Consider the following 26220-nt stretch of genomic DNA (forward strand, 5'->3'; position numbering starts at 1 on the left):
AAATCAAAGGGCAAAACTATCACGAAATCAACAGCAGTAATATTCAAGATACACATCCAATTTCAATTCCCCTACTCTCCTACTTTTCTCCTACTTTTTTTATTTACAACCCCACATCCTTAGATTACCTTTCACTCCCTGCATCCTTACCTTACCTCTCTGGTCAGATAAATCGATTCTGCGTCCCAGAGTAACAGCGTTTATGACGTCACCACACAGCGGGGACCTCAGTCATACATGTTCCGCTTTGTGTCTGACGCTGCAGTTTTGGGCCAGTTCCATCCACTGTAAGACGTTTCACTGTACCCATGGTGACAGTGCAGCACAGTAGGGATTTAGAGTGGTAAGAGGTGCGTGTTTGCATTCTAGGTGTGACACTGCTGTTGTACCCTTGAGCACTTGACCACGATTGCTTCAGGTATTTTAAATGTGTAAAATGTAAAAGTTATGTAAGTTGCCCTAGATACGGGTGTCTGTTAAGCAAATACGTAATATATCTAATGTTTTAACAAGTAATGATCTAAAAACATTTGGTTCAAAATTTCGTTATACACCAGAACAGGGCAAAACAACTGAGCGAACAACTGAGTTCACTCTCAGTCCCCGCACGCCCCAAGCGCGTGGAATACGTGCCTATTACATCTGAGCCGTTTAATACAGGCAATATGTATGTGGCAAGTTCCAGCCGCAACCGCAAAGACATAAATTATTGTTTATGCCGCTAGAGCATAACTGAGTATTACAGAGACTAACTTCGACGACGGCCACAATCGCTGCAGGCCTCCACGCTTTCTACTAAAGTCCTAAGATTTCCGGGCGGTGTTTGTTGCCTGCGGCTTTCCTAAACTCGCATGTTAGCTGCTCGATTCCTCTTTTCGTTGATGAGTCACCAGCCCTTTCCCGGTCACATGCGGCGCAAGCAAAACAGCGTTTCTTGTGTGAACGCGTCTGTTTGCTGCTGAACAGCATGTTATCTGACACCAAGATAAAATCTACCGATAAAACAACTGACTAAATACTGAAGCATGCACGATTTGCCAAAAGACGTTTTTCTGTTTATAAAGCGTCTTATGATTTTCCTTCACATGACAAATATTGACGAATAAGACACCTTGCTCTCCACTAAGCACCATCAACCACGTGTAAGCGGCCGTGTGCAATGTCAGTGACTTGCATAACTACTTCTCCCTGCCGGCGCACCCTTGTATAAGCTAACCTGTCACTACCAGCATACCTTAGCGTCATGTGAAAGTTTTCTGACAGACTGACACGAGTCACACCAATAATGATTCCACGTGACAAACAGAATGAGATGGGGGTGCTGGTGGCGTGCAGTACTTCGACAACTAAAAAAGTTCACCGAATAGCGCCGTGTGGGGCTTGGAGTTTCGTGAAAATAGTAGGATGCTGAGACAGGTCCCTTCCGCTGGGGGAAGTACAAGTCATGCGTCACGCTGCTGCTGAAACCCTTTTGGAAAATAATTAAAATAAATAAATACGCTTGTATTGATTAATTCGTATTACAGTCAACAGTTTCCGTCATCTGTTAATCATTTCACAGGCAGTGCAGCTTCAGTTTGGTCTTCAGAAATTCAGTAACAGGCTCATACTAATTCTTTGTGTGCATGTCTTGCTGACATGGCTTCTGTGGAAAAGCTTAGATACAGTTAAAGTAGTTGAACATTAACTTTAAACTATTTTTTCCATCCAAAGGAAAATGTTTTTCACAAATATTGTCAGAATAGTATAGAGAAATTTTAGAGGCTATTTGTCCAGCTTAATTTTTAAAGGATTGTAGTTTCCCTAAACTTAATAAAATAATAATAATAATAATATCACCTCCTGTCTGAATTTGTACTTTGCTTTGAGTTCCAAAGAGCATAAATTCCAACAACTACTCTTAGCGATCTGTCATTCAGCTTTATGTAATGATGACAACTCAGATGCATACTCCACATTAAAAGTGCTCATGTATCTTATCAAGCAGCTCAGACAATGAGGGGAGGCACAATTGGGTCAGAACAGACTATTGACCCTAACCTCTGATTGTAATGTGCTGTCTGTCTCTCCCGCTATAGGTCCAGGGCCAAAGAACAATGAAAATGGGGGTGTCAGCACTTGCAACATTTCAGTCGGCGTTTATGCCATCAGTGCAAATCTTCCTTGCTTAAAGTCATAAGGCGAGAGTTCCCTATGGATCTTTGTCAGCTCTGTGTTACAGCTTTAAAAAGTTTTATTCATGATTTAATTAGTTGGCCTACGTTATCCTCCAAAGTTTCTTTTTTACTTTATTTACACAATATTTTCTTTTAATTCTTGCTCATGAAACCTTACCCTCAGATGTACTGTATATACATAACAAAAGAAATACAGCAAAATTATAATCACAAAAAAGGGTGCTGGGATTTCCCAGTGTTACTTGTTCTGAGGTCTTTTGATGCAGGTTTGAGACTTGAGTTGTCCAATTCACTGAAAATGATCACATGTCCATAGTGGCAAAACTCAGTTGGCCTTGTTGTCTGTCTGGGCAGTGTAGGGCTCATAGGCCAGCATCCCCTTGTCCCACACCCTCTGGTGGCTCACAAGGTGCCTGAAAATTACGAATGATGCCACTGGAGATGTGTTTACCCTCCAGCTCACATTTTGTCCAACATGGTGCAGTGTGAAACCCATGATGTGACAGTAAGCGAACCACTATGTGTGAAGATTGCATCAATTACATTATTGGCATTTAGCAGATGCTCTTATCCAGAGCGACTTACATACAGTACATTAAAGCAGTTGCTTGCTCTTTTGTGCAAGTGTAGCAGAGCTGAAATGAGTAGGCTGTGTGAGTAAAAAGACACAACGCGGACTGCACCCATTACACAAGTATGGAGAGTGCTGAGGAGGGTATGCATCTGGTACAACTGAGTATCCCAAACGGTGAAAAAGGGGTAAATCATAAAGGAAATACTAACGCTGAAGTACGCTGAAATCGTATGTATACGTTGGCATTACTTTCTTTTAAAGGTTGTGTTCTACATCCACAACAATCGTGTTACTTTAGTGCCATCAAAGAGTTTACGATTAAGATTCTATGACAGAAGTGAGGTCATGCCGTAAAGTAGCACACAAGTTTTGCAGGAGTATTCAGAAATGATGAGTTAAATAGGAAAACAGAAAGGATGAAGAGGAGGGCTGTCATATGATTCTGTTGTGCAATGGATATATTCTTGACAAATGTTTTTTTTTTTCTGTTTGTCACATTGCAAAATAGCTCACAAAAATTTTTACTCTCCGCTGTTGAAAGGAAAACATTAACTAATCTTATCAGCATACTTTTAAAGGGTTTACCACTTGAAATTCTGCTGAAGTTTAAACAGGTATTCAGCTAGCTTTATACTCCTACATTTTAAAAAAAAACTGTCAGTGTAAATCAGTTTTGGGACAATGGAGTGAATGTGGAATACATAGTTGACAAAATGTTGTTACCATCGTATTGCTGAATATATATATATATATATATATATATATATATATATATATATATAAAACATTCAGAAAATATGTGCTGATTTCCCACAAATCTGTATTTTTTGAGAGTTAGGTGATGTGTCTACAATACCATGTGCATGTTCCTATTTCCCAGACTGTTCAAGCTGGAAGTGAAACTGGAATTATCAAATCTGCAGCTTTAACATTTGCCTTTTAGGCCTTCCTCTCTTCAGGGACAGCTGAATTATAGGGAGACAAGGTAAGTTCATTACATTACCACGCCTGGGTGACCATAAATTACAGAGCTCACTGATGGCAATAATCTACAACGTTTTTCTCCTCCTGGTGTCACTGAGGATGTCAATGCACATTATAAGATTAATCCTCCTTCAGCCACCTTATCTTCATGTCTGGGTGACAGCCTTTGCCTTGAAAACTGTACATTTCATGGTTCATTATTCAATTACCACACTGGTGTAGAAGGGATTGCCTAATGATGTTCTGAAAAGTCGCTTAGCGCCACGGCTCAGCCGGATGAATACCTCGGGCAGAGCCGAGCAGGGTCAGTACGTATATGACCCACCCTACGCACCCAAAGAACTCAGGCGGCTAGACGCAGTGCCTGCCACCGAGTGGGCCCCAAACGTGGACAGACAATGGAACAATGGCTTTATTCAGGCTGCCCGTGTCTGCAGTTCGCCAGTCATCTCTGTGAAAGGGAGGGCCATCAAGAGCTACTTCTTCTCCAGCCCGTGGAGGAGAGAAAAGCCGGGATTGTTCCACTGTGTGATGCTTGTTGTCTCCCTTGTTAATGAACAGGCAACTCTGGGAGGACTAGTTTTTCCAAAAGAGTATATTTAAATTGTCGTAAAATGATGAAGGAGGACTCACTCAACTTGTCCTTCTTTAAAGCAATGCATATGTGAAGCAGCAAGGACCGTGGATGGTCTGACCGGCACAATAACCAACAAAAGAGAACAATATACTTGCTGACTTGGTTTGCCGCTTTTTTTCTCCCTGATGTCTATCTTGTCAGCATTGCGTTAACTTGGCTGTGTATTCACAGTGATGTCGTTGTCCCAATAGGAGGACACACCCTAGCCCTAGGTTAGATTCTTTACAAAAGGGCACAGACTTGTGACAACATGAGAAAACTCTGAGTGGAGTGGAGTCTCCCACTTTGTGGATTTTTGTGCATCTTCAATTTTTATCTGTAATCAGTTTAACTCCATCCTTAATTATATTAACAAATTTTCATCATTTACATGATATTATTTGGTCACTGGTTGCCAATATTTCAAAAAAAAATATGATGCTGGTGTGTTACATGTTCAAATCAAGGAGGATCACCTTCTGAGGGACTATTTAACTAAACACTTTTACCTGGACAATTCAAACAAAATCTTTGATAAAATAAGCCCTGGCATGTGTATGCTTTGATACGTACAGAAAAGTAGACAATTAATGCACAATAAGATAATCAGTGGTGGTGTAGTGGAAACGGCTTTGTGACCAATGGTAGGCTCATATTGCAAATACAGTCCCATCCTTAAAACTGATTTTCAGTTGATAATAACAGTAGAAACGATTTATGAGTACCCACTGCTGAGTTAAAAGACCAGTTATGGCAGGTTGCAGTCATTAATACTTGTTCAGGAATACATTGTGTGATGAATCTTTACAACATTTGCTTTATTTATGACGTAAAATGACGTATATTATAGTAGTACTTAGGATAATGTTAAAATATGACCAATATTTGACAGATGATAAAATGTTCCGTATATTGTATAAACTGTTAATACCTTGCATCTTTTCTTTTTACGTAAAGATTTATTCGTGGTAAAATCTTTACGTAAAGATTTATTGGTGGTAAAAGTTTCGGAACCCTGGACACATAAGACGAACCACTGTGAAAGTCTCAACGCTGAGAAATTGATGAAACATCTTCACCTAGCGGTATAAAAGTGAATAGCTTTTTCTCCCCCCGAAACCGACGATTGTACATGTTCTTACAATTTCCCCAACTTGGAAATCAAAAGTCTTTAAGTGCTGATGTCATAGCAGTTTGATGTATAGTGGTTAACGTCAAAATTGAAATCTGGTCCTAGATTAGCACCTTTCTGCCTCGAATCCCGCGGGCAGTTTTTGAAAAGTTCTTGCATCTAGACTTCGCGATCCAATATCCAGTTTTTCCGTCTTCATCTCATGTTGTGTTATAACTAAACTAAAATTGGATTAATTGCTTGTTTTCTCTACAAACTGTCCAGAATGAAAGGGACAGATTTCATGCCAATTTTGGTAGCAAGCTTGTCACCCGAAACCAGACGCAGGGCCTGAACCATTGCAACTGTTTTGGCCGGGCGTCGGTTTGGAGTTGGCACTGGTATCTTTCAAGAAAAGCCTACTTGCAGTGCATCCGTACCAACATTTGGAGTAAAGAATAAAGGGGAGAAGGAGAACAACAGAGAGGGAAGAACATATCTATGGTTGTTTTACATCTGCGCAAATGTCGACTGCACCGTCGCGAGCAAACCACTTGGGAAATGGCATCGTAGCTGATCCGGAATGGTTCAGCCGAACAGTGAGGTGGCAACTTCTGGTGCAAAACAAAAATGTATTAAATGTTACCGTTGCCTTGTTCACGGAACTGAACGAAGTTGAACGAATGTTCAACCCACTTAAACCCGAAAGGGGCTGCAACCACAACATTTATGAATGAAACTGTTGTGTTTGGCTACCACGAGTCTCATCAGCGAACGGTATTTTGAAAATTGCCCAAGTTTGCAGTTCAGTGGGATGCAGTGTGGACCTCAGCCTCTTGCCTCAGCGCAACAGTTGGAAATATAAAGGTGAGAACGGAGACTGATATAAGGAGCGAGAAAGACATAGATATACTGGGCTCAACAAACAAGCAGTCGTTGTTGCAGTCCTGGCTACCGTTGAAGCCTTTCTTTTGCACATAAAATGGACACATCCGTTACATTTTAAAATCGCTGAACACACCAACTGCAGGATAGGAACGTTGTGTAAGCAGTGGAGACGCGTGCTTTGTACGTCTACCTTTAAAACCCTTGCCTGTGGTTAATTTGCAGTGACTGTTAACGGGGTACATCCATGAAGACTGAATGAATGGCAAGTTCCTGTAAGAAGTTGTAAATGTTAGATAAACTGATAAATTGTCAAAGTACTCATTGCCTGTTATCGATAAACGTAAGATTTCAGGCAGACGATTGTCCTTTGCGACGCGGTCATCTTTCTCTTTTTTGTGCCACAGGCTAAATTAAGCATGAATTCGGAGCACATGCGCGTTGCTGCTTGATGCATCACAACCTTTAAAAAGATAAGGAAATGGAACAGACGAAGGTAAGGGAAAACTGGGTCATTGTACATATCATTAATGTCTCATAACTGCATCCTGTGACTTGTACTGTTCATCAGTACGCCCACTCACATCAGTCCCATATGAAATGCTGGAATTCAAGAAAAATTATAGTCAAGATCCTACTGACCGAATGGTGTCTTAAGGGCCATCTGTATAAAATAACAAAAATCTCTGCTCCTTCCCTCTTACCAAAGTAACTTATCATGTTACTGTACATGTACAGAAGTTAAAAATACACTTTACGGGGTACAGTGAAAAGCTGCAGCAGGAACTCACTCCATTCTTTTTCCTTGTCAAATTCTAGTCAGCAATCTAGATAACATACCCTTTTCTTGTTGTTGTTTCTTGTTAAATTTGTCATTTTGTGTCAAAATGAGATTATAAGAATATTTTTGACCTTTTTTTTTTTTTTTTGGTAATTTCTGGTTGTACAAGCTTTCCCCTTTGTGACAACCCCTGTACTTGTGGAGTGAGGTGATGGCAGTCTTCCCATACCCATACATTCCTACTGCAACTGTTTTCCATACTACAAATCCCACAACGCACCAGGAGGCAGATGCCAAACAGGATAGGTGTCACAGGGTGCTGAGTGGTGTGAGGAGGGGACTCAGGCCCACCTACCCTACCCTTTCCCTGTGCTTGGAACAAGCCCGTTTTTGCCCAATTATTAAACTTTTCCCCGTGTGGTTGTTTTGTCCAGGGTTTGTGAGGGCACATTCATGACAATGCCTCCTCAAAATGGGGAAGTGCAGTTTAATTCATGTGTTCTTGTACCATTTTTGTGCGACCCTTCAGTGTTTCTGATAATACCATTCTGAATGAAAATGAAAACTCAGCCTTGATGAGCCTGTTTTCAACTCACTGAGCCTGTGGGGGTTTTAGAAGTATTCAGCGATCAAATTTAGCCTAATTTCACCTGTGAATAATTAAAAAAGCGAATGTGAAAAAGTGCCAGTTGGAGAGGTGAATTTTAAAGATTAGTGAGACAGACAGGCAACTATGTGTTTCCTATTTTTTGTATACTAGTGTGTATATATGTATGTATATATATATATATATATATATATAATATATATATATATAATATACACATACACACCTTTACTAGTATATATATACACCTTTAATCACTTGTCATTGTTCTCTTACAAAAATAAATCTTGAAAACAAAACTGTTCTGTTTTTTCGACTAGAGCTGCCATGACTAAGGTACAGCTCATATTCCAGTGCTGGTAATTTTGACATCACCCTCATCACTTAGCAGTGTAAAGCACAGCTAAGGTGTCAGAAAAAATTGATCACACTGACAAATAAGTCTGAAAAAGACACTTTTAAGAATGTCAACCAATTACTCACAACCTGGTTGTGTAAACATGGCTATTTAATGGCCTCTATCGAATGTGTGAGAGTGTGGTCATGCAGTGCTTCTAATAGTGTTGACTCCTTATGCTTTTTTGCCTGTATTGTACTCTACCTCACTTGTAAGTGGCTTTGGATAAAAGTATCTGCCAAACGAATAAATGTAAAGCAAACAGACCACACACATTAAATCTGCCCCAATATTCTCAGCAAGAATTTAAACATAAAAGTCTTATAAATGAAATATCTGTTCTTCATTTGCAAGATTTTTGTGATTGGCATTGTAAAGGGTCATTATATCATTCAGAATTGTAAAGCTTTATTTTTACATTGTAAACCCAGCATGAAGAGTGGTTTGTTCTGGCTTTGACCTCACCAACATAAGACACTGTGGCTCCCTCTTGTGGCCAGGCTGAAACAGAACTGGTATTGTGAAAGACTACCATTGTGCTGAACATGGTAAAACAGACAGGCTAGTCATCACAAAACCAATTGTTTGATAGACAAAAAAGCATGCTTAAATCCAGTCTTATATTTAAACCAGGGAAAAGGGTCACTTTAAAAAGAAAATATTCAAAACATCTCTCCCTGTAATAATCGTTTCAGTCTGTTGTTGACTGCCAGCAACAGGCACGTTTAAAACTGGTTCTCATAACCATCACAAAAACCACAACAAGTAAAAATTTCTGTGTGAAATCTAACCACAATGAAAGATTCATCAAGTTAAAAGTTTATTGTTATCTTTTATTTCTCATATTAGCTCCTAGGAAATCCTAGTTGCCGCTGTCAAAACAACAAAACAAAAACAAAACAAAACGGAAATTTGCAAAGTAATTATGCTAATAGATGCCACTGGTGTAAATGTGCTCTGCATTGCCAAGCTAACTGCATCCCTAATTTAAGCAGTTTTGGTTACGTTGCGTCAGTAAACACTTGTTGTTTGTTATTTCCCAGACAAGAAATGACAATAAAAAATCCAGATACTTGAGAGCACCTTGAATTGTCCTCAGATGGTCTTTTTCTTGCATTTTCCACTTTTTTCACTCAACTTTGGTAGTCAATGGTTTTTACTAATGAACTTCATCTTACTGTGCTAACCTATATACTTGAGCAGGCGTGAGAATGCAATCCTGAAACCAGCACAGCTATTTTTTACACTACAATTCCCACTGTGCACTGCAGTGAAGTGGGTGCTCATTGGAGGATAAGCGAACTGCTCTGACATCATTCGAGCAACTTGCAGGCACCCGACGAGTCGCAGGGTGTGGAGAGAAAGGTGTGATGAGGGAACCTGGGCTGACCTACCCACCCGTATCTCTGGAGTTACATAGCCATTGTTACATCACTGGGGGCTCATTGTCTGCAGATGGCATAGCTGGCCTCACAGCCAGAGGAGCTCAACCTGCTCTCAAGACAAGCGCCTTGCCCATTAAGCCACAGAGCCCACCTTACATGCAGTGCTGTTTGTGTCCTCTATGCCTGAAGTATTTGCTTTCAGGTTCGGATGAGTGCACTGATTTGAGGTCATTTGATATGTTACCTCTATGCCTCTCCAACACAGTGTTCTTGGCTGCTGACAGTGCTCTTAATGGTAGCTTTATCTACTGGTGGGAGTCATTCATCCAACATTTTACTAAAGTCCATGTGGATTGATAAAATTCCCCAAATCCAATAGCCAAAAATTCTTACACTGACCCCATGCAGATAGCAACCTTCTCCAAGGACCTGGAATAGATGCACCTTCAGTGCAATCATTCCGTACTCAAAGACACCTTCAGCTTAATCCAGGTAATTCATCTCACCAGAAATCTTCTATGATATAGCTAAGGATTAGAGGATGCAATGTCCATTGCATTAGCGACAAATTATACAAATGTAGTGGAAGGACTTCAGGAAGAATTTATAATAAAGAACAAATTATTTCTACTATGAATGTAAATGGTGGAGGGGTGTACACTGATTTAATTTTTTTGGGAGGGGACAAAAGTGATATTAACTGGGTTCATATAAGATGTCAAAGAGCACATCCATTTTCATGTTTCAGCACAAAATAATCAGATGGAGTCACTTCGGATCTTGAGGTCAACAAGAATGACGCTGATGTTCAAAGCAATACATAGGCGTTATCTTAAAGCAATACATAGGCGTTATCTTAAAGCAATACATAGGCGTTATCTTAAAACCTTTGTTCAAAGCAATACATAGGCGTTATCTTAAAGCAATACATAGGCGTTATCGTAAAGCAATACATAGGCGTTATCTTAAAGCAATACATAGGCGTTGTTCAAAGCAATACATAGGCGTTATCTTAAAACCTTAAACTGAAGAAGTCTTCTGGTTTAGTTGTTCATGTGACACCTTTAAATATTTGAAATGTCTTGAAAAATGAGGTCAGTGAATTTTATTTGGCCAAGATGGAGGCACTAACATGAATGACTTTTGTATTTCTGCAAAAGTAAAGAAGAAAAGGAAAACCGAAAAGATCAAAGAAAAGTCAAAGATCAGGCCAAGGCCAATGCATTTTGTAAACGGTCAGGCTTACACAGGTAGCCTTTGGAAACACTGTGTTTTGTACTATGATAATTGTTCCAGGGAAAAGAACAGAGTACCACAAAGGCATCATGTCCTTCACAGTCCATAACATTTTCTCTTCAGTTATGGGAAATTATGTATAATAATTATATTGTAAAAGTCTTATACTCTGTTGTAGGGGCACATTTGCTTTCCCCCGAACAATTTCCAAGGGCATGACCATTTAAAGATATTAGTCCATTTGTGGTGATGTATGGCTAATTAGGTATTTATGGAATTACATCAGGGATTGAAGGGAATGAAATCTCTTGCAAAACTGCTAAAACGGAATTTAAGATGGTAGTATGTGAAATGCTTTTTTTATGTATTCTTTCATATTATTTGTATTTTTTCTTTCATGATCTGATCAAAATTTGAAATGGACATTTTCAACAGGAAACCTAAAAATGACTCATTCTATATGAGTATGAGTTATAAAATTTGATAACTGCCTTGACAATTGCTCATTTTTCTTGGGTGGTATTTACATTCTTGGGTGTTTTTTTTAAATAAAAGCTCACTTTTTATTGTGTGTGTTGTGTATTATGTGTGGTCTGTTAATTTAATATTTCATGAACAGGGGAAACTGCAGTGAAAACTGCTTTTGGAATTAATTTTAAAAAAAGAAAATAGGCTTTAGAATGCAGAAGTGCTACCAGATTGTCACCTTCTTGCGGAAATAAGAATATAAGAGGCTGTTTGAACATAACATTTTTCTTGGGAGGCAGAATTATTGTTGCAGATGGAATGACTGTCATCAAACCTTGAACAGCAGTCACCTGGCAAGAAAGGAGGAGGTACATTGTGGTACAGTGTTTCCAGAGGGAAAAAAGGTAATAAATCTCAGTCTGGTTAAAAAAACTGCTGTAAAATGAAATGCAGTTCACAAAGAGAGGAACATTGGAGGCGCAAAATGCAGAATCATAGGAAGGAATTAATGACATTCGCTCAGCCTGGCTCTTCCTTTTCAAAAGCACATGCTTTGAAGTGCCTTTAAGGATAACTAAAGGCCAACAACAAAGGCCCTTTGGAAAAAGGACGCCATAACTGTATGTATTTGCTGAGGGCACAGTGGTCCATTTTCACCACGTCTATTCTCAAGGGACACTCAGTGCAGCAAGAAAGGCATAAAGTAATTACTTTGCTGGGAAGATGCCTTTATCTTGTGCACAATACATGTTACAGACATATACAGTTGAATGTTTCCTGGATTCATTACTTGGAGGACCTTGCAGTCCTCCATCTGGGATTCAAAGCTCCATCCTTCCAAGCTGGAAGCACTGTTCCATTCTTACTACATTTCCAGGTGAAAATAAGTAAGAATAATAATAACAATAATAATAATAATAATAATAATAATAATAATAATGTACTGCCACCTTTACGAGTACTGATAACCATGTAATTTTAAGGAGGAAATGTCTCCATTTTGGTCTCTCTGCAGCGTGTCAACAGCCCAATTAGATTGTGAGGGTTTATGCGAGCTTTTGTAACATCAAAGCACCGGTTGCCAGTGTGTGAGTAATGGTCACACGGCCCATGGGGAGGATTCCGGTATGTCGCAGGGCATGAGAGGTTACCTCACTCTGTGCTCCCTGTATTAATGTTGGGGGATTAGTGCAGACATCTGTTTGGATTAGGAGGGAATCTTACCTGTCCATCTGCTAGTTCACGCCCAGTCCTGGTACACAGGGTTCAGCACTGCTGTGACAACATTGCCTTTGAAGGTGGTCATGAAGCAGGAGTAGGAGCCGGTGAAAACATTAAATCCTAAATTTAGTCCGTCAAATCTGACAGCAAATTACCCCAGCGATTAGGTCTGAATATCTCTCTAGGATTAAAAAGAAGCAGCAACAACATAAATGTTACGGAGCAACATAGAACATTAATACACTAATATTTTCATGGAATATTTGAATGTTCCCTGGCATGAAAAATTCAACTGTGAGTCTACACACTCATGACAAATCAGTTATGACAGACAGTCCTCATGTAAACTAGGGATAAACATTTCCCTGTTTTAACGCTTTGCTTTGTGTTCAAAATTGGGATGGTACAAAAAGAGCAGATATGCAGGGCCATGTTTCTAACAGCGTCTACACAAAAATATGAAAAAGAACGGGGCTATCTTGTTGTCACGTACTCTTATCTGTCCACATCTCATTCGCTAACCTCTCTCTCGCTCTCTCTCTCCCTCAGCTGATAAAGCTTATTGTGGCCAAATAGGCTTAGAATCATCGCTATGGCAACCGCAAATCATAATGAAGGAGCCAGGGCTTCATCAGGCTGCGATCCAGGGCGGTCCCTTGAGACGGTGTATCTAATCTCCAGCAACAAGTAACGGCAGGCCAGGGCGAGAAAGAGAGAGAGAGAGAGAGAGAGAGAGAGGGAGAGAGAGAGGGGGAGAGAGGGAGAGAGAGCAGGAGAGAGAGATAGACAGAGAGAGGGAGATAGAGAGAGAGAGAGAGACGGAGGATTAAAGACTGAGGGAAAGTGCTTGGAGACTACACAAGCCTGGAGGGAGTCTGTGAAGCTGTGGCTCCCACAGCACTCTCCTCTGCTCTATATCCCCTCATCACTTAGTCTCCGCTCCGCACCGGGACTCCACACCGGGACTCAGCATCGCTCACCTCCGCTGTCAAGTTAGGAAAAGTCAGGTAGGCTCAGTGTAGCATTTATCACATGTAAAATATTTACTTTTTAGTAAAGCAACTGTATTGGTCATCTGAAGAAGAACAAAAAAACTGTAAAACACTATTTACTGGTCCAGCTTTTTGTTTGTGCCAGTGTTACTGCATGCCAGATATATTATTGCCATTTTTCTTTCCCCAAATCTGTGCATATAGATGAAGTATTATTTATAGGGGTCAAGAAAGGGGTATGTAAGAGGCTCATTCAATTATTTAACATTTATGCAATACTTTTTTGTACTACTCTTATAGAGGCAATGTTAACCATGTTGTAATGTTTAAGTAGCTGAAAGGAGATACAGTTAAGTCTTGCTTTTGAGCATTGCTTTGAGAATAGTGCTTTTTTCAGTTTGTGTGAGGCAATGTGGGCCAAATTAAGTAGAATGACATTTTGATACCAATAATTTTAGGATAGTTCAAATTCATCATTCTTGTTTTTAGTGATTTAAAGAGAATGTCTTCATGGCACTTTATTTATTCGACGCATTGATTAAGGAGAGTGAAACAGATTGTGCATCCTGCACACCAGAATTTCAGACTGCACTCAAGCCAAATAGACAGCATGCAGTGCAAAGACAAGTGTGTGTTGGAAAGGCATTGAAAAAACACTTGAGTCTGTGGATACATTCAAAATGATTACCACAAATGCTGTTGAGAAAATAATTATGTTTTCCATTTGAGGCTGGGTTTTTCTCTGGGTAACTACAGCTTTATGTTACAATTTACCAATACATCACCACAGAGGGAAAAAAAAAACACTACAAAAAGGAATGAATAAATAGCTGATTGAATGAATGCAGTAAAATCATCAGATAATCAGAACCCAGGTGTTCTGCTGTAACTGAAGCCGGTCATGTGACTTTCGGACAGAATGTATGATTAAAGCAACTGTGTAGTGTGTTGTGAAAACCACCTCTTGTGGGTGATCTTCCCTCAGGATGATTGGTGAACCAAGAAAGGGCTGGGAGAAAAAAAATGCCAGAGCCTGCTCCTATTGTGTGTGGGCAGAGATAAAAGCTACTAGACCAACAGGGCTCCCACACCAGTGGATGATATTTGCTGGGTTTAGAAAAAAAAGTTGAATTCTGTTATAGCCGGCGGTATTTTCCCCACAGCTCACACTATCAACGCGTAACACTGTCCCCTTTGCTATGGGGTCACTCAGCTTGGTTTGATTTCCATCCCAACTGAGGAGAAATCCATTCACCACGTACGCGATTCTGATATGGGACCACAAGGCTACAACTGCTGTAATAAATGAATTACCACAGGGGCTTATGGTTAATATGGGCTTGTGTCTTCCAGCTCAGTATGAATTTATGTTCATGCTATTTCGCTTGACATATTCAACTCAAATTGTTATTGAATATGTCAGTACCCAGGCTGTTGGCAAACACAATGCATACATAAATTACAACAGTACCTATATTCTGACATATTCTCCTTTCCTAGTATGGTCAAGGTACAGAAAAACCTCAAATATTGGACAAGCAATACAAGGGGGTCATTGAATCTAACCTCTTCCGCACTGCACCACTTCTTTGTTAACTTTGTAATGTGCTTAAGCAAGTACAACATGGCTTCCATACCAGCTGCATAACATACTTTCTGGGTCATAAGCTAAATGTATGTAATTTCAATAAAAGGAAAAAACTTATCTTGCTTGAATTTGTTACCAAAAATTAAGAGAGAGGGCACCGTAGCAGTTAAATGGAATGCCGCCTCAAAAGGTTTGTCAGAAACGCACCTGGACATTCTGAGTGGAACAGGTGTTTTTAATGGGCTGATACCATGACACTAAATGTGTGGGAGGGAATGCCTCCCTCAGTCCCTCTTAGGTACTGTACATTCATCCGTCTGAGAACATATGCGGCTTTGGAAAACAAAGTGGGCGCAGCAAGTGGTTCTGGGATTGTTATGTCACAAAGTCAGAGGAATTGCGGGAGTGCTGGGGTCATGTGTGTGGGAGGCCTGATCCGATGTATTCAAGGCGATGTTTAGCAGTCGGCCCACTGCTTCTCCCTGCGCACAGGTGCTCTGTCAGAATGAGCCAAGGCCAGCTGTCGTACTGGGTCCGCTTAGACCGAGACTCCCTTTCAGATTGCTGAGGAAAGACGTGAACGGCAACGCAGTCAACTTTAGATAGCATAACGGCATGTGGTCCGGCCTGCCGTAGCCTTACATGTCCAACCAGAGCATGTGCATAACAGGAGTGGGTAAAGTCAGGGGGACTGAAAGCAGGACACACTATCCGAGATTTCTTATCTTCGTATAACGCTAAATAGTCTTAAAATATTCCTATGACATTCTTGTTCTTCCCTGGTCAAATTCCCCGAAAAGATAGTGCCATAATCTTGTACATTTTATTTTATTTTCCATATTACATGTGTTCATAGAATTAATATATAAATATACAGCTAAATGGATTGCATAACCACAATGTTTTATACAAAAAATATGACTGTTTTATGTCAGGAATGAATCATCTGTAAATGGTTAGGGTCTCCTGAATCAAACTTACATCCTGGTGGCACCAAAGCAGTTATTAGTTGCCATTTAAATGCAATAACTTGTTGCTTTTATATTAAGATGTATTTGAGTGCTTTCATTGTTGCCTAATGGTTACATTTCCTGATTACTGTTTCCAGGCCTACTGAATTGACTTGACTATGATATCATTTATAGCCATTAATGCACACTAATCTAATGAAGAAAAAAAATGACCTTCACAAGAGAGCTGGAAACAGTGTGTTCTTATACCATATCATTGTCTTATGTAATTCTATAGTGGATGGACTACAGCCTGTTTAAACTGAATACAAATTACATCAAATAATTTTACAGTCTATAAAATCTAATCAAAGCATAACCGAAGCTCTTCTGTGGACAGCACACATTTGTCTGATGCCTTGCAGCAGAGTAATGCTGTGATCTAAGCAGCCCTGTAGCATAGTTGGTAAGGAGCAGGGCTTGTAACCCAAAAAGTTGCTGGTTCGATTTTCCTGCAGTGGCACTGCTGCTGTACCCTTAGGCAAGGCACTTAACCCAAGAATTGCCTCGGTAAATATCCAGCTGCAAAAGTGGATAACATGTAAAAGTTGTAACCTATGTAAGTTGCTCTGGAAAAGAGCATCTGATAAATGAAAATAATGTAATGTAATGAACTGAAACCAGTTGAGGCTGCAGCTCGAAGAGCCAGCTAGCTGTAGAACCAGGCCTGGCGCTATGGGGGTGCTTAGGGATGCATTGCACCCCCAGACGGACCTCAGTGCACCCCCAGTTGTCTCCTTATATCCTGATGTCTACATAATATTTATGACTTTTTTGTGCACCCCTGTGGATTGCAGCTGCCCCCCTCTGTATTTTCTCCTTACGCTGAGCCTGTGTAGAACCCACATATCCTTCTGTGTCACACGGCAGTGTTTCAAGCAAGAGCGGAAGGGGGGAGGACGCAAGCATGGCCTCGTGGTTCAGCTGGGGCGAGCCCTGCCACCGGACCCTGCAGCGGAGCCCGTCGGACGTGGTGACGGACACCCTGATGCTGGAGCTGAGCTGGCAGATGAAGGAGGCCGAGCGGCTGCAGCGGGAGCGGGACAACGAGTACCGGCGCATCAAGACGGGCGTGGATTACAGCTGGCTGGTCAGCTACCCGCGCAGCACCTACGACATCACCGCCGGCGAGAGGCTGGCCCTGGAGGACCTCTGCGCCAAGATACACCCCTCCTACTGCGGGGCAGTGATTCTAAGGTACTCGTCTCTGCCCCGCTCGTCTGTCCATTCACCTGTCCATTTGTCCGTCTGCCAAGGGCCACCCTAGTCCGCATGAATCAGGCCGTCTTTGACTGGCAAGCTGCGCCTGCGGAGGCGTGGAATGTACTCTAAGCTGATAATGGCGGTTACACAAGCTTGGCGGTTTTTAGCAAGGATCACCTATGAGCGGCCCAGTTCCCTTTTTAACTAAATTGCGCCTAATGGTGCAGCATTACAATGCCTTTTATGCGCTACCCATTAAATATTTTTAAGTATAACAAAGAGAATGGGTTACATAAAATGAGATCAGTGCAGCAAGGCAGAGGTACTGTATTTCACATTATTCCATTGATACAGAGTGCAATCTGTGAAGCGCTCTGTGACAATTCTTTTGTAAAGAACACTATACTGTATGAAGTAAAATAATGACCGATCCGAAGGAAGAGAGAGCATGTTGTTAATGAGTGATCACTATATTTAATCATGCTAACCAATTGAACAGAAAAAGATTCAGTAATAAAGGTAAGACCTCTACATCCCCTGTTAATAGGTCACTGGCAACTGCCAAGTGTTCTCAGATTACAGTTGTATGAGTCTTTATCAGGAGCTGAAGTATCAATGAACAGCAAGCCCCGAAAGCCTTAAAAATGGCAAAGCTGGTCTAAAGCGTCTTGGGAGCACTGAAATTGCCTACCTGTGGTGTGGGGCTTGTTAGCACCTCTCCCTCTCTCCTCACTCCAGTTCCTTCTCCATCATTCACTTCATGTTTACACAGCATTGATAAAGCAGGTCAGGGGTCAGCCAGGGGCTCTGCTCACCTGTCACGTTACGGTTGCCATGGAGCTGTGAAGCTTGCCTGTTAGGAGTAGGATTGAAGTGTAGGCCGGAGCTCTAGGGATGGCGAGACGCTCACCACGGGCTGAGGCCTGAGCTGGCACAAGCAGCGTGCCTTGGAATCTGTCGATCTTCAAGCTGATCTCAGGTTACCGCCCCAGCTGATTAAATTTTATGATTTTTGTCAAAATTGGCCGCAAAATCTAAAACAATGCTTTTCTGGATTGTTTACTTTCCATTTGCTGTAACAGTAACCATTAACTGCAAGGGTCTCAAATTCAAATTACCTGGGGCTCTTAAATAGGCCACTGTGACATCCTTCCACACCAAAGGCTAATTTTTGCTGGGTTAGAATAGAAAAAATCCATTCCTTTATAGTCGATATCGTCTTCTGCACTGCTCCTCCTCCCACCACAGGACTTCCACCCTGCTACGCAATTGCTCAGCATGTTTTGATTTCTGTCTTTGATTTCTATCTCTTCACTGGTCAGTTCCTACTTCACTCTGGGGTAAAAATCGATGCAGTAGTCATGGACCAAAGCACAGAAGTGACTTAAGATATAGAGGTATAATTCTGGGAGCACAATGGAACCATCACGGCTACTATAGAGAGAACTTACATGTATGCTGACATTCTCCTGCCATGGCAGAGACGCTATTAGAGCTGGCATTCAGGGAAAAGAACAGCTTTTGAACATAGAGTGTCTTTGACACAATCTGCATACCTTTAACAACTATTTTACAACTGAGGACATTTGCAATGACAATTTTCCAGGGTTAACTCTTGAAGGTACTAGTTTATTATAATAGAATTTTTCCAAGATTAATTTTTATCTGCACACTATTTGCAGGGTACAGGAGCATTATCAATAGTGACTTAGATTACATTACGGCTTACATTTTTGTAGAATCAATTATATAGCTGAAAACTTACTGGACCCATTAAGGTTTTGCCTACTGTGCATTGCTAAAGGGTACAGTGGACCACCTGGTAGTTGAGGCTGTAATACTGAGCCCTGAAAAACTTCTCTTGAAGAGTGCTAAGATACCCACAGAAACACAGCTTAGTTGTAACTGTTACAAGCAGCTGTGGTACTTGGGTACAATCCTACAATAGCAGATGAAATAATAACATCTTATAAAGACAAGAAATTCATAATCAATAGTGCCGAACATGAGTCAGTCCCTCCAATCCAACAGTAGAGAATGCAAAGCTCTTTTCTATCTGTTACAGTGATTCCCACCTTAGATCTTCTAAACCTCTATGGTGACAGTGGCAAAGATGTATTTATCCTAAATGAATAAATAAAAGTACTGTAGGAAGGTCTCTCTCCAAGGAGATACAGTCTACTTTTTTTGAAAGTGTTTATAAGCAGAGGACTGGTTAGTTCTGGCTAGTTCAAAAATAGTAAGGCAAAATATTCATACAATATGTGTAAAAATCAGAAACACATACTGACACAATAAGAATACATAACAAAGTATAAGATAACATACATGCCAAAACAGCAGTAGCTCTGAATAGTTTTCATATGAACAGCTGTCTCAGAAAACCTACATCACCTTCATTGTGTAAAGATTTACAAAAAAGCTGTTTCAACAGCTCCAGTTGTCCCCATGTGCATAGCACTGTAACTTACATTAATCTGTAAAAGTATTCATGAGAGAAAGAAAAAGAAAAATGTAGTTTGACTTCAGTATAATATGGACTGTCTTTCTTGTTTCCTCTGTATGTTAGATGGCTAATCTCTTTTTTTGTGTCAGCGGCTATAGAAATGGTGACATTTTGTAAATGGAAGGTGCTGCAGGTTTGCTTTGCACGGTGGTAGCACCAAAGATTTTAACGGACATACTACAATGTCTGTGGTAGCTGGACCGCCAGGTTCGCCATATGTAGCAAAACTGTTTTGTGTGCAGAAACACAAAAATATACTATTAACAAATAAATGATTATTCAAATACATGACGTGAACATCATATGGGTTCTGTTGACTCTTAGACTGATAGGTGGACGCAACCAACAACGTATGCCATCTGGCGGAGACAATGCCTGGCTCCTGGAAATGACAGGAGTACCAGTAGCCAATATGCTTCTGTCAAAAGACAAAAGGCCACCATGAACCCAGTCTATTTAAAAGCTTCAATGGACTTATCAGGTTTTCACGGATAGTAAGTAGCTTTGCTGGCAATGTTCTTCTGGCGCTGTGATTGTCTGATGCCTGAGCGGGCAGACCTATTATCTGCAGTGCTTTGAAGAGCGGGGTGCTTGAGAGCACTGTCGTCACCGAAGAGGCAAGAGCTCGTCCGCTTACTGATTCGCAAGGGCTTTTGGAGAGCGAGGCAGCTCTGCGTGGAATCTGTTGCTGTAAAAAAAAAAAAATGATAATCACCTCGTTCGTGCCCCCCTGCGGTGAACTCCTGGTCCCTTTCCTCTGTTCAAGAAAGGGTTTCAAACGCGACACCCACACTGTTTCTTGCTCTATCTCCGACCCCCAGCGTTTTTTTTTTTGGAGCAGAAATAGGACCGCGAGCCCGGAGCGCGGGGCAAAGCAAAAGCACCTTGGACGCGGCACGTCCTGACTCATCCTGTGCTCATCTCTTTTTCGCTTGGATTCGTTCCTGGGCCCTGCAGTGCGTCCTTGTTTTTCAGAAATTACACACCTCGCTCTGTGATTTATCTCTGAGCCCCGAGCTCTGCTGCTCCGCGGATTACCGCAGAATCCTTTGGGGAATGCGAGATGAGCACACCTTCTCCAGGGGCCTTGGTCCACCTGCCCCCCGCAGATCAGACCGACACGGTACTGCTGCAGCGGAGCATTTACATTCTGTGATTTAGCCTACTCCCTCGTTCAGAGCCACCTACAAAGTAGGAGTACAAAATGCGGCTCCAAAATTTGCATTAACCACGGACCACACTGATCTCAAGCGCCTGCATCGGAACATGCGTCAGCTCCTCTCACAGCTAAAGGATTAGGCCCCATACTTAAAGAGCATGCTCCCATATTTGTGCACACCTCAGCCCCGGTGATGTAACCTTTTCCAGTACGTGGTGCCAGAACCTTTCTCGGATCATGTATTAAGGCTACAGTGGACCTGAGTGGGTTGAAGCGGTGCTGCTCGGCGCCATTTGGCTCCCGGAGCTTCTCATTTCCACCCCCACCGATTAACATGTGAAATGTGTGATGTGAGAAATTGGTCAGGCAGCCTTGCTATATGCCTCATGACATCTGTGCTTAAAGCCAAGATAAATATTCAAAATTGACACCCCCTCCATTTTGCACAAGGAAACTTGCTAATTACCAAGTTGTCCGATGCTTTTCTAATGAGTCAAACAATTATGTGAAGGCATAGCAATTCAAGATGAAAGCAAAAGGTGGTGTTCCAACTACAGCGGTATTGACTGGCACATTATAGGTAATATACTAACTTACCAAACCTGCATTCAGAATTATTTTGTTTTATTTCTATGAAAAATAATTAAAACTGATTGACTCACTTTACCCCCTCAGAACCTGTATGGATGATGCAAGGTTGCCATTCTGTCCCAGAAGGCTTATGGGGAGTGCAGGAATTACTTAACCAATTAGACTAATGCATGATTAGGTGGCCAGAACAGGAGCCAATTTAAGAATTTTTCCGGGATAGGTGCCATGAGACCTGTAATGAAGACAGTGAGCCAGTACCTTGGTTTAACATCTCAGCTGCACTAGGGCATTGGTGACTGCACTCATTGGGCCATTGGGTTTCTGCATTGTACAGTGGGAGGGCTGTGCCCTAAGATTCCACAGTATCACACGGAAGGTGAGAATGTCACTGCCCCAGATGGGAATTAATCCTATAAGCCTCAAGTTAACATTCCAGTTTCTCCAATGCCACACTGCCACCGCATTAGTGACCCACCTATGATATAAACTCAGGACTACGTGTCCAAATGCTGGCCAGCTCCCCCTGCTCCTTCCTGTGTCCTGAGTTTGTGAGTCGCTCCCTCTCTCTCTCTCTCTCCCTGTCCGCAGGTTCAGGCAGGTGGTGATGGAAAATGAGCCGGAGGTGCAGGAGGTGTCGTCCTTCTTCCGCTCCGTCCTGCTGGAGGCGCTGGACAAGATGAAGGAGGAGGAAGACGCCAAGAGGCTGTCCCGGCAGTGGAACAACAAGCGCTCCATGAGCGCCTCCCTCATGACCTTCAAGTCCCGCGTCAGGATAAACCCCTTCGGCACCAGCGAGGTGAAGACCGTGTCCGAGGACGTGGAGCGGGGCGTGGGCAGCGCAGAGAGGGCCAAGAGGGTGTGGAGCATGCCCGAGTTCCGCAACGGCAAGGCGATGTGAGAGCCTGCCGGGGACCCCCGGGCCGAGTCCCGGAGGATGGGCATGGAATGTTCCGGAACGAGGGCCGATGAGGCAACAGAGATTGGCAGAGCTGAGGCCCATCCTTTGAGGGTCACTCTGTGCTCAGCTGAAAGTACTGTGTAAGCCTTTAACTTTGTACATTCCTTTCGCTCAGCTTCATATGAGTATATCCACAATTTCAGGATTACTACGAATGCGAGAAAAACAAACAAACAAAAAAATATTTTTTAGATCATACCAGATGTCACAGGTAACAATTACTGCTGATACCTTATTTCCATAAATTATTTTAATGGTTATGACAAAAATGGGGAGTCCATTACTGATGACCTTACCAATTTTTGTACCGCTTTAAGCCATAAGTGACACACCTAAAAATCCCTCAGAGGATATGACCCATTAATTGACGGAAACAAATTGTATTCTGTATCTAAATGAATGGAACATATCTTCACTAAAAGGTATGTGACTAACAGGTTACCATTACCAATTCTTTGCAAATTGACGTACAATGTGAGAAATAATGACTGTCCTCATTTAACACATCAGAAGTGGACTGAATGCATTTTAAACGTTTCTGCATGAGGAACATCTGTGCAATCAGTGCAGTTATTCCTCATCCGCCATTTGAAACAGTTGAATAGGAACAATGTTTTTAAATGTGTTTAAGTGATTTTATGCAGGATGGTGTCTTGTTTCAAGTAGAATAATCAAAAATGTTCAAGGGCACTCAGGGTTGTTGTTTGAATACGATCAACGCTTTACTTTACTGTCAATGTAATGTATCCAGTGGAGATTTTAACCGCTTTCAAGCTCTCTGGGAAAAAAAGCCAGTAAGTATTTGAGAGTCAAACCTGGGGAATGTGTTTGGTTGAATATATTAAGAACACACTAAGTGGATTAACACACTAACATACCAGTGGACAGCTGCTTTTCCATGGGTAAGGTCATCACACATGCACACTTGCACATCATAATCCTTAGTGCCCAGAGAGATGGCCTTTTTCACCTAAATTTGCTATGATGCCAGCAGTTAAATGCATTAGCCAGCTGAAAACGAAACAAAAGCTTGGTCCTTGCTGTCAGGCAGGTTACTTGACCCTGGTTCTGAAGAACCACAGCATCTGCTGGCTCCAACCATTACCCTTAACTAGATTTAGCTTTCCTCCAGTCAGTTAACAGAGCAGGAAAACTTGCTGGTGCAACCCTTTAAGACTTCACACCATGCAACTTCTTTTGCTGTGAGTTTATAGTCTCTGCTGGTCCTTTCAGGGCTGACTGAGAATGGGTTTTGTACGTCCAACCAAGCACTTTCCCTGGGTTAATGCTTTTCCCCCCAACCCTAAGTGCCTTTTAATTCCACAGATAAGAATGCAGCTACTTGTGTGTATAGCAATGACAGCACAGTAGATGAGCCAGTCTTAGCTGTGTGCGTGACAGGGTAGACTGTAAAACCTAAACAGCCAGTGCCTCCATCCGTCAGACAATCTTTATCCCTGTACCACAACAACTGCAATAAATCATATCAACAGCGACAGACATGTTTTATTGATGGTGGGACACTTGGCCCCACTCAGTTCTGAGATGAAATGTTTTTTTGTTTTTTTTTGCCATTTCATTCTTCCTTTAAGCACAGAATCTGTTTGTACAGACAATGTCAGAGGGGTCAGCATTGTATTTGGTTATCTACACAAGCCTTCATTTTAATCTGGATAAAAAGTATTCAGCTTCAGCAACATAATGTAAAAAGACTCAATTCCTCTTATCTTTAGTTTTCTGAACTCATACATTTCCATTTTGGCTGAAGCCTGAACACCTGCCTTTACACTTGATATACATTAGCATATTAAACAGTGACTTCAGGAACATAAACTGACACAGCTGCTAAAATAGCATCTTTTCACCCTTGCTGTAATGCTCATAATGTGCATAAATCCCCAATCAGACCAGTAAATCACTCAGAGACACCGCCGTCTTAAAAAAAAGGTAAAAACAACATTGTCATATGGCACCACCTAAAATGAACAGCAATGGAAAATCAACAGTCAATATATATCTTGTAGGGGTACAGTCACAATTTTGTTGGCTGTTTTAAGCACATAATATTGAGTTGAGTTCTGAATTTACTTCAACACAATCTAATAATGAAGTTGTGTGATTGTGTTTCAGGAATCTATTTATGTTGCAGATGCTGAACCACTTGGAGGAAGAACAATTAAAAATTCAAATTCCTGATTCTAGAGTCCAGATTCTATTTTTTTCATTAGTTGAAATAACAAAACAAACCACTTGCCACCATATAAAATAGTAGATCCTTCTCAGTCTTGTTTTTTTGTGTACATTATTATTTTTGTATCATCTGTACACTACAGAAAAGCAAAGACCAGAAATGGAATCCAGAAAGACCTAGAATGTCAATTTCTCTCCCAAAGGATTTGGTTGGAAGGAAAAAAAACAGATTTTAGGATGAAAGATTGGGAGTCACGATAAACTTCAGAAACAGGTGTGTAAGAGGGCCTTCACACAGGAATGATTGTTCACTTGCCCTGCTGTTTGACTCTAGAGGAAAGTGTGGTTATACCAGTTGGGGCCTTTCTCAACACTGTGTTGAAGCAACACTCCTTGCCAACCTTCTGATTATGGAAAAACTCTGGGAAATGATACCAAGCAGGGCACTGAGGCAGACAAGTGGGCAGTGAACCTCCCTGAGTTGTTGTAGTTGTGGGTGGTTGTATGGAGACTGTTGGCAGAGGCCAGTTATAGTTAACTGGGTCAAAAGGCAGAGTTGAGAAACTCTAGAAGCTCGGCCCGGTTTTTGTCCCTCTGAAAAAAGAAGAAGAAAAAAAAACAGCAGGCATCAGAGAACAATTCAATGATAACATTTCACACATTAACACAAATTTGTTAGACTGTTGGCTGTTCATGAATAGATCGACAGTGACACCCACTGGTCAGCCATTTTCAATTACAAAAGAGAAAACCTGCAACCAAGAAGCACTTCAACAAGGGAAGGGGCATACAGAAAACAGAAGAATGAAGAAAGTAAGAAGGAATTTAACCGGAATATATGTATTACCACACAAATCACAAGACAGAGATTCACTTTGGTCAAACATCTTGTAGCCTGTAAATAAGGGCTAAGGTACCAGTTGTTTTCTCAAGTAGATTCCAAACAACTCACACTCAGTTATCTGTTAGTTTCTCCTACCCTACCACAATACAAGAGCTGAAAGGAAGAAAGAAAAATAGTCACCTGCTTGTCCTTCTTAGACTTTTTCACCTTCATTTTAATCTTCCTCCCTGAAATCATGCTGTACTTGCCACTTTTCTTCTTCTCCTTTAAATACTGCAAAAGAATTCATCTTCAGTTGATTGACACAAGCTTTTGACTGTCTAAAGATTGCATTCAACAATCTTGAATTAATTCCTTCTTTGTATTACTACTGCTTGATTTTTTTGGAATATATTAGGAAATCTACCATCATGGAGTGATTGATTCCATTGTTCTTTTGCGTGGCTACCATCATACAAACTGTCCTGTGACATCCCACTAAATTATACACCGTTTTCATGTGATTATTACTTTCACATCTACTTTGTTAACTTGTTTCAAATTAAGAAGGAGTAAAATGTTGCTTATATTTTTATAGATGATATGTATTCAAAATAACCTCTGAACTTCACACGTTGAAAAGTGGACAGGAAAGAGTGCCCTTTACCTTGGAGATCTGAACAGGCCCTGAACTCTCCTCTTCTCCCTTGTGTTTCTTGTCCTTTTTCTTCTTATGTTTCTTCTCTTTCTTCCCTTTC

At 41.3% G+C, this 26220-nt stretch overlaps 1 protein-coding gene and 1 long non-coding RNA gene across 3 annotated transcripts; one reads left to right on the forward strand and one right to left on the reverse strand.

Annotated features, from left to right (window-relative positions):
* Positions 1-6819: 6819 nt before the first annotated feature.
* Positions 6820-23562, forward strand: rd3 (retinal degeneration 3, GUCY2D regulator). Of its 2 annotated transcripts, none has more exons than XM_036549192.1 (3): positions 6820-6843; positions 16903-17229; positions 22080-23562. In XM_036549192.1, the coding sequence occupies exons 2-3, from the start codon at positions 16940-16942 to the stop codon at positions 22387-22389; spliced, it is 600 nt and encodes a 199-aa protein (XP_036405085.1). In that variant the 5' UTR covers positions 6820-6843; positions 16903-16939; the 3' UTR covers positions 22390-23562. The 2 variants fall into 2 exon arrangements, with proteins under 2 accessions (XP_036405085.1, XP_036405084.1); XM_036549191.1 differs by lacking the exon at positions 6820-6843 and adding an exon at positions 13260-13449.
* Positions 23563-24878: 1316 nt separating this feature from the next.
* LOC118791766 lies at positions 24879-26215 on the reverse strand. Its single transcript, XR_005005566.1, has 3 exons — positions 26130-26215; positions 25664-25756; positions 24879-25233 (listed from the first exon to the last, which is right to left on the reverse strand). It is a non-coding gene; the product is annotated as an uncharacterized LOC118791766 (long non-coding RNA).
* Between the last annotated feature and the right edge of the window lie 5 nt (positions 26216-26220).

Source organism: Megalops cyprinoides, chromosome 17 (genome assembly GCF_013368585.1).
Source record: "Megalops cyprinoides isolate fMegCyp1 chromosome 17, fMegCyp1.pri, whole genome shotgun sequence".
Lineage (NCBI taxonomy): Eukaryota > Metazoa > Chordata > Actinopteri > Elopiformes > Megalopidae > Megalops > Megalops cyprinoides.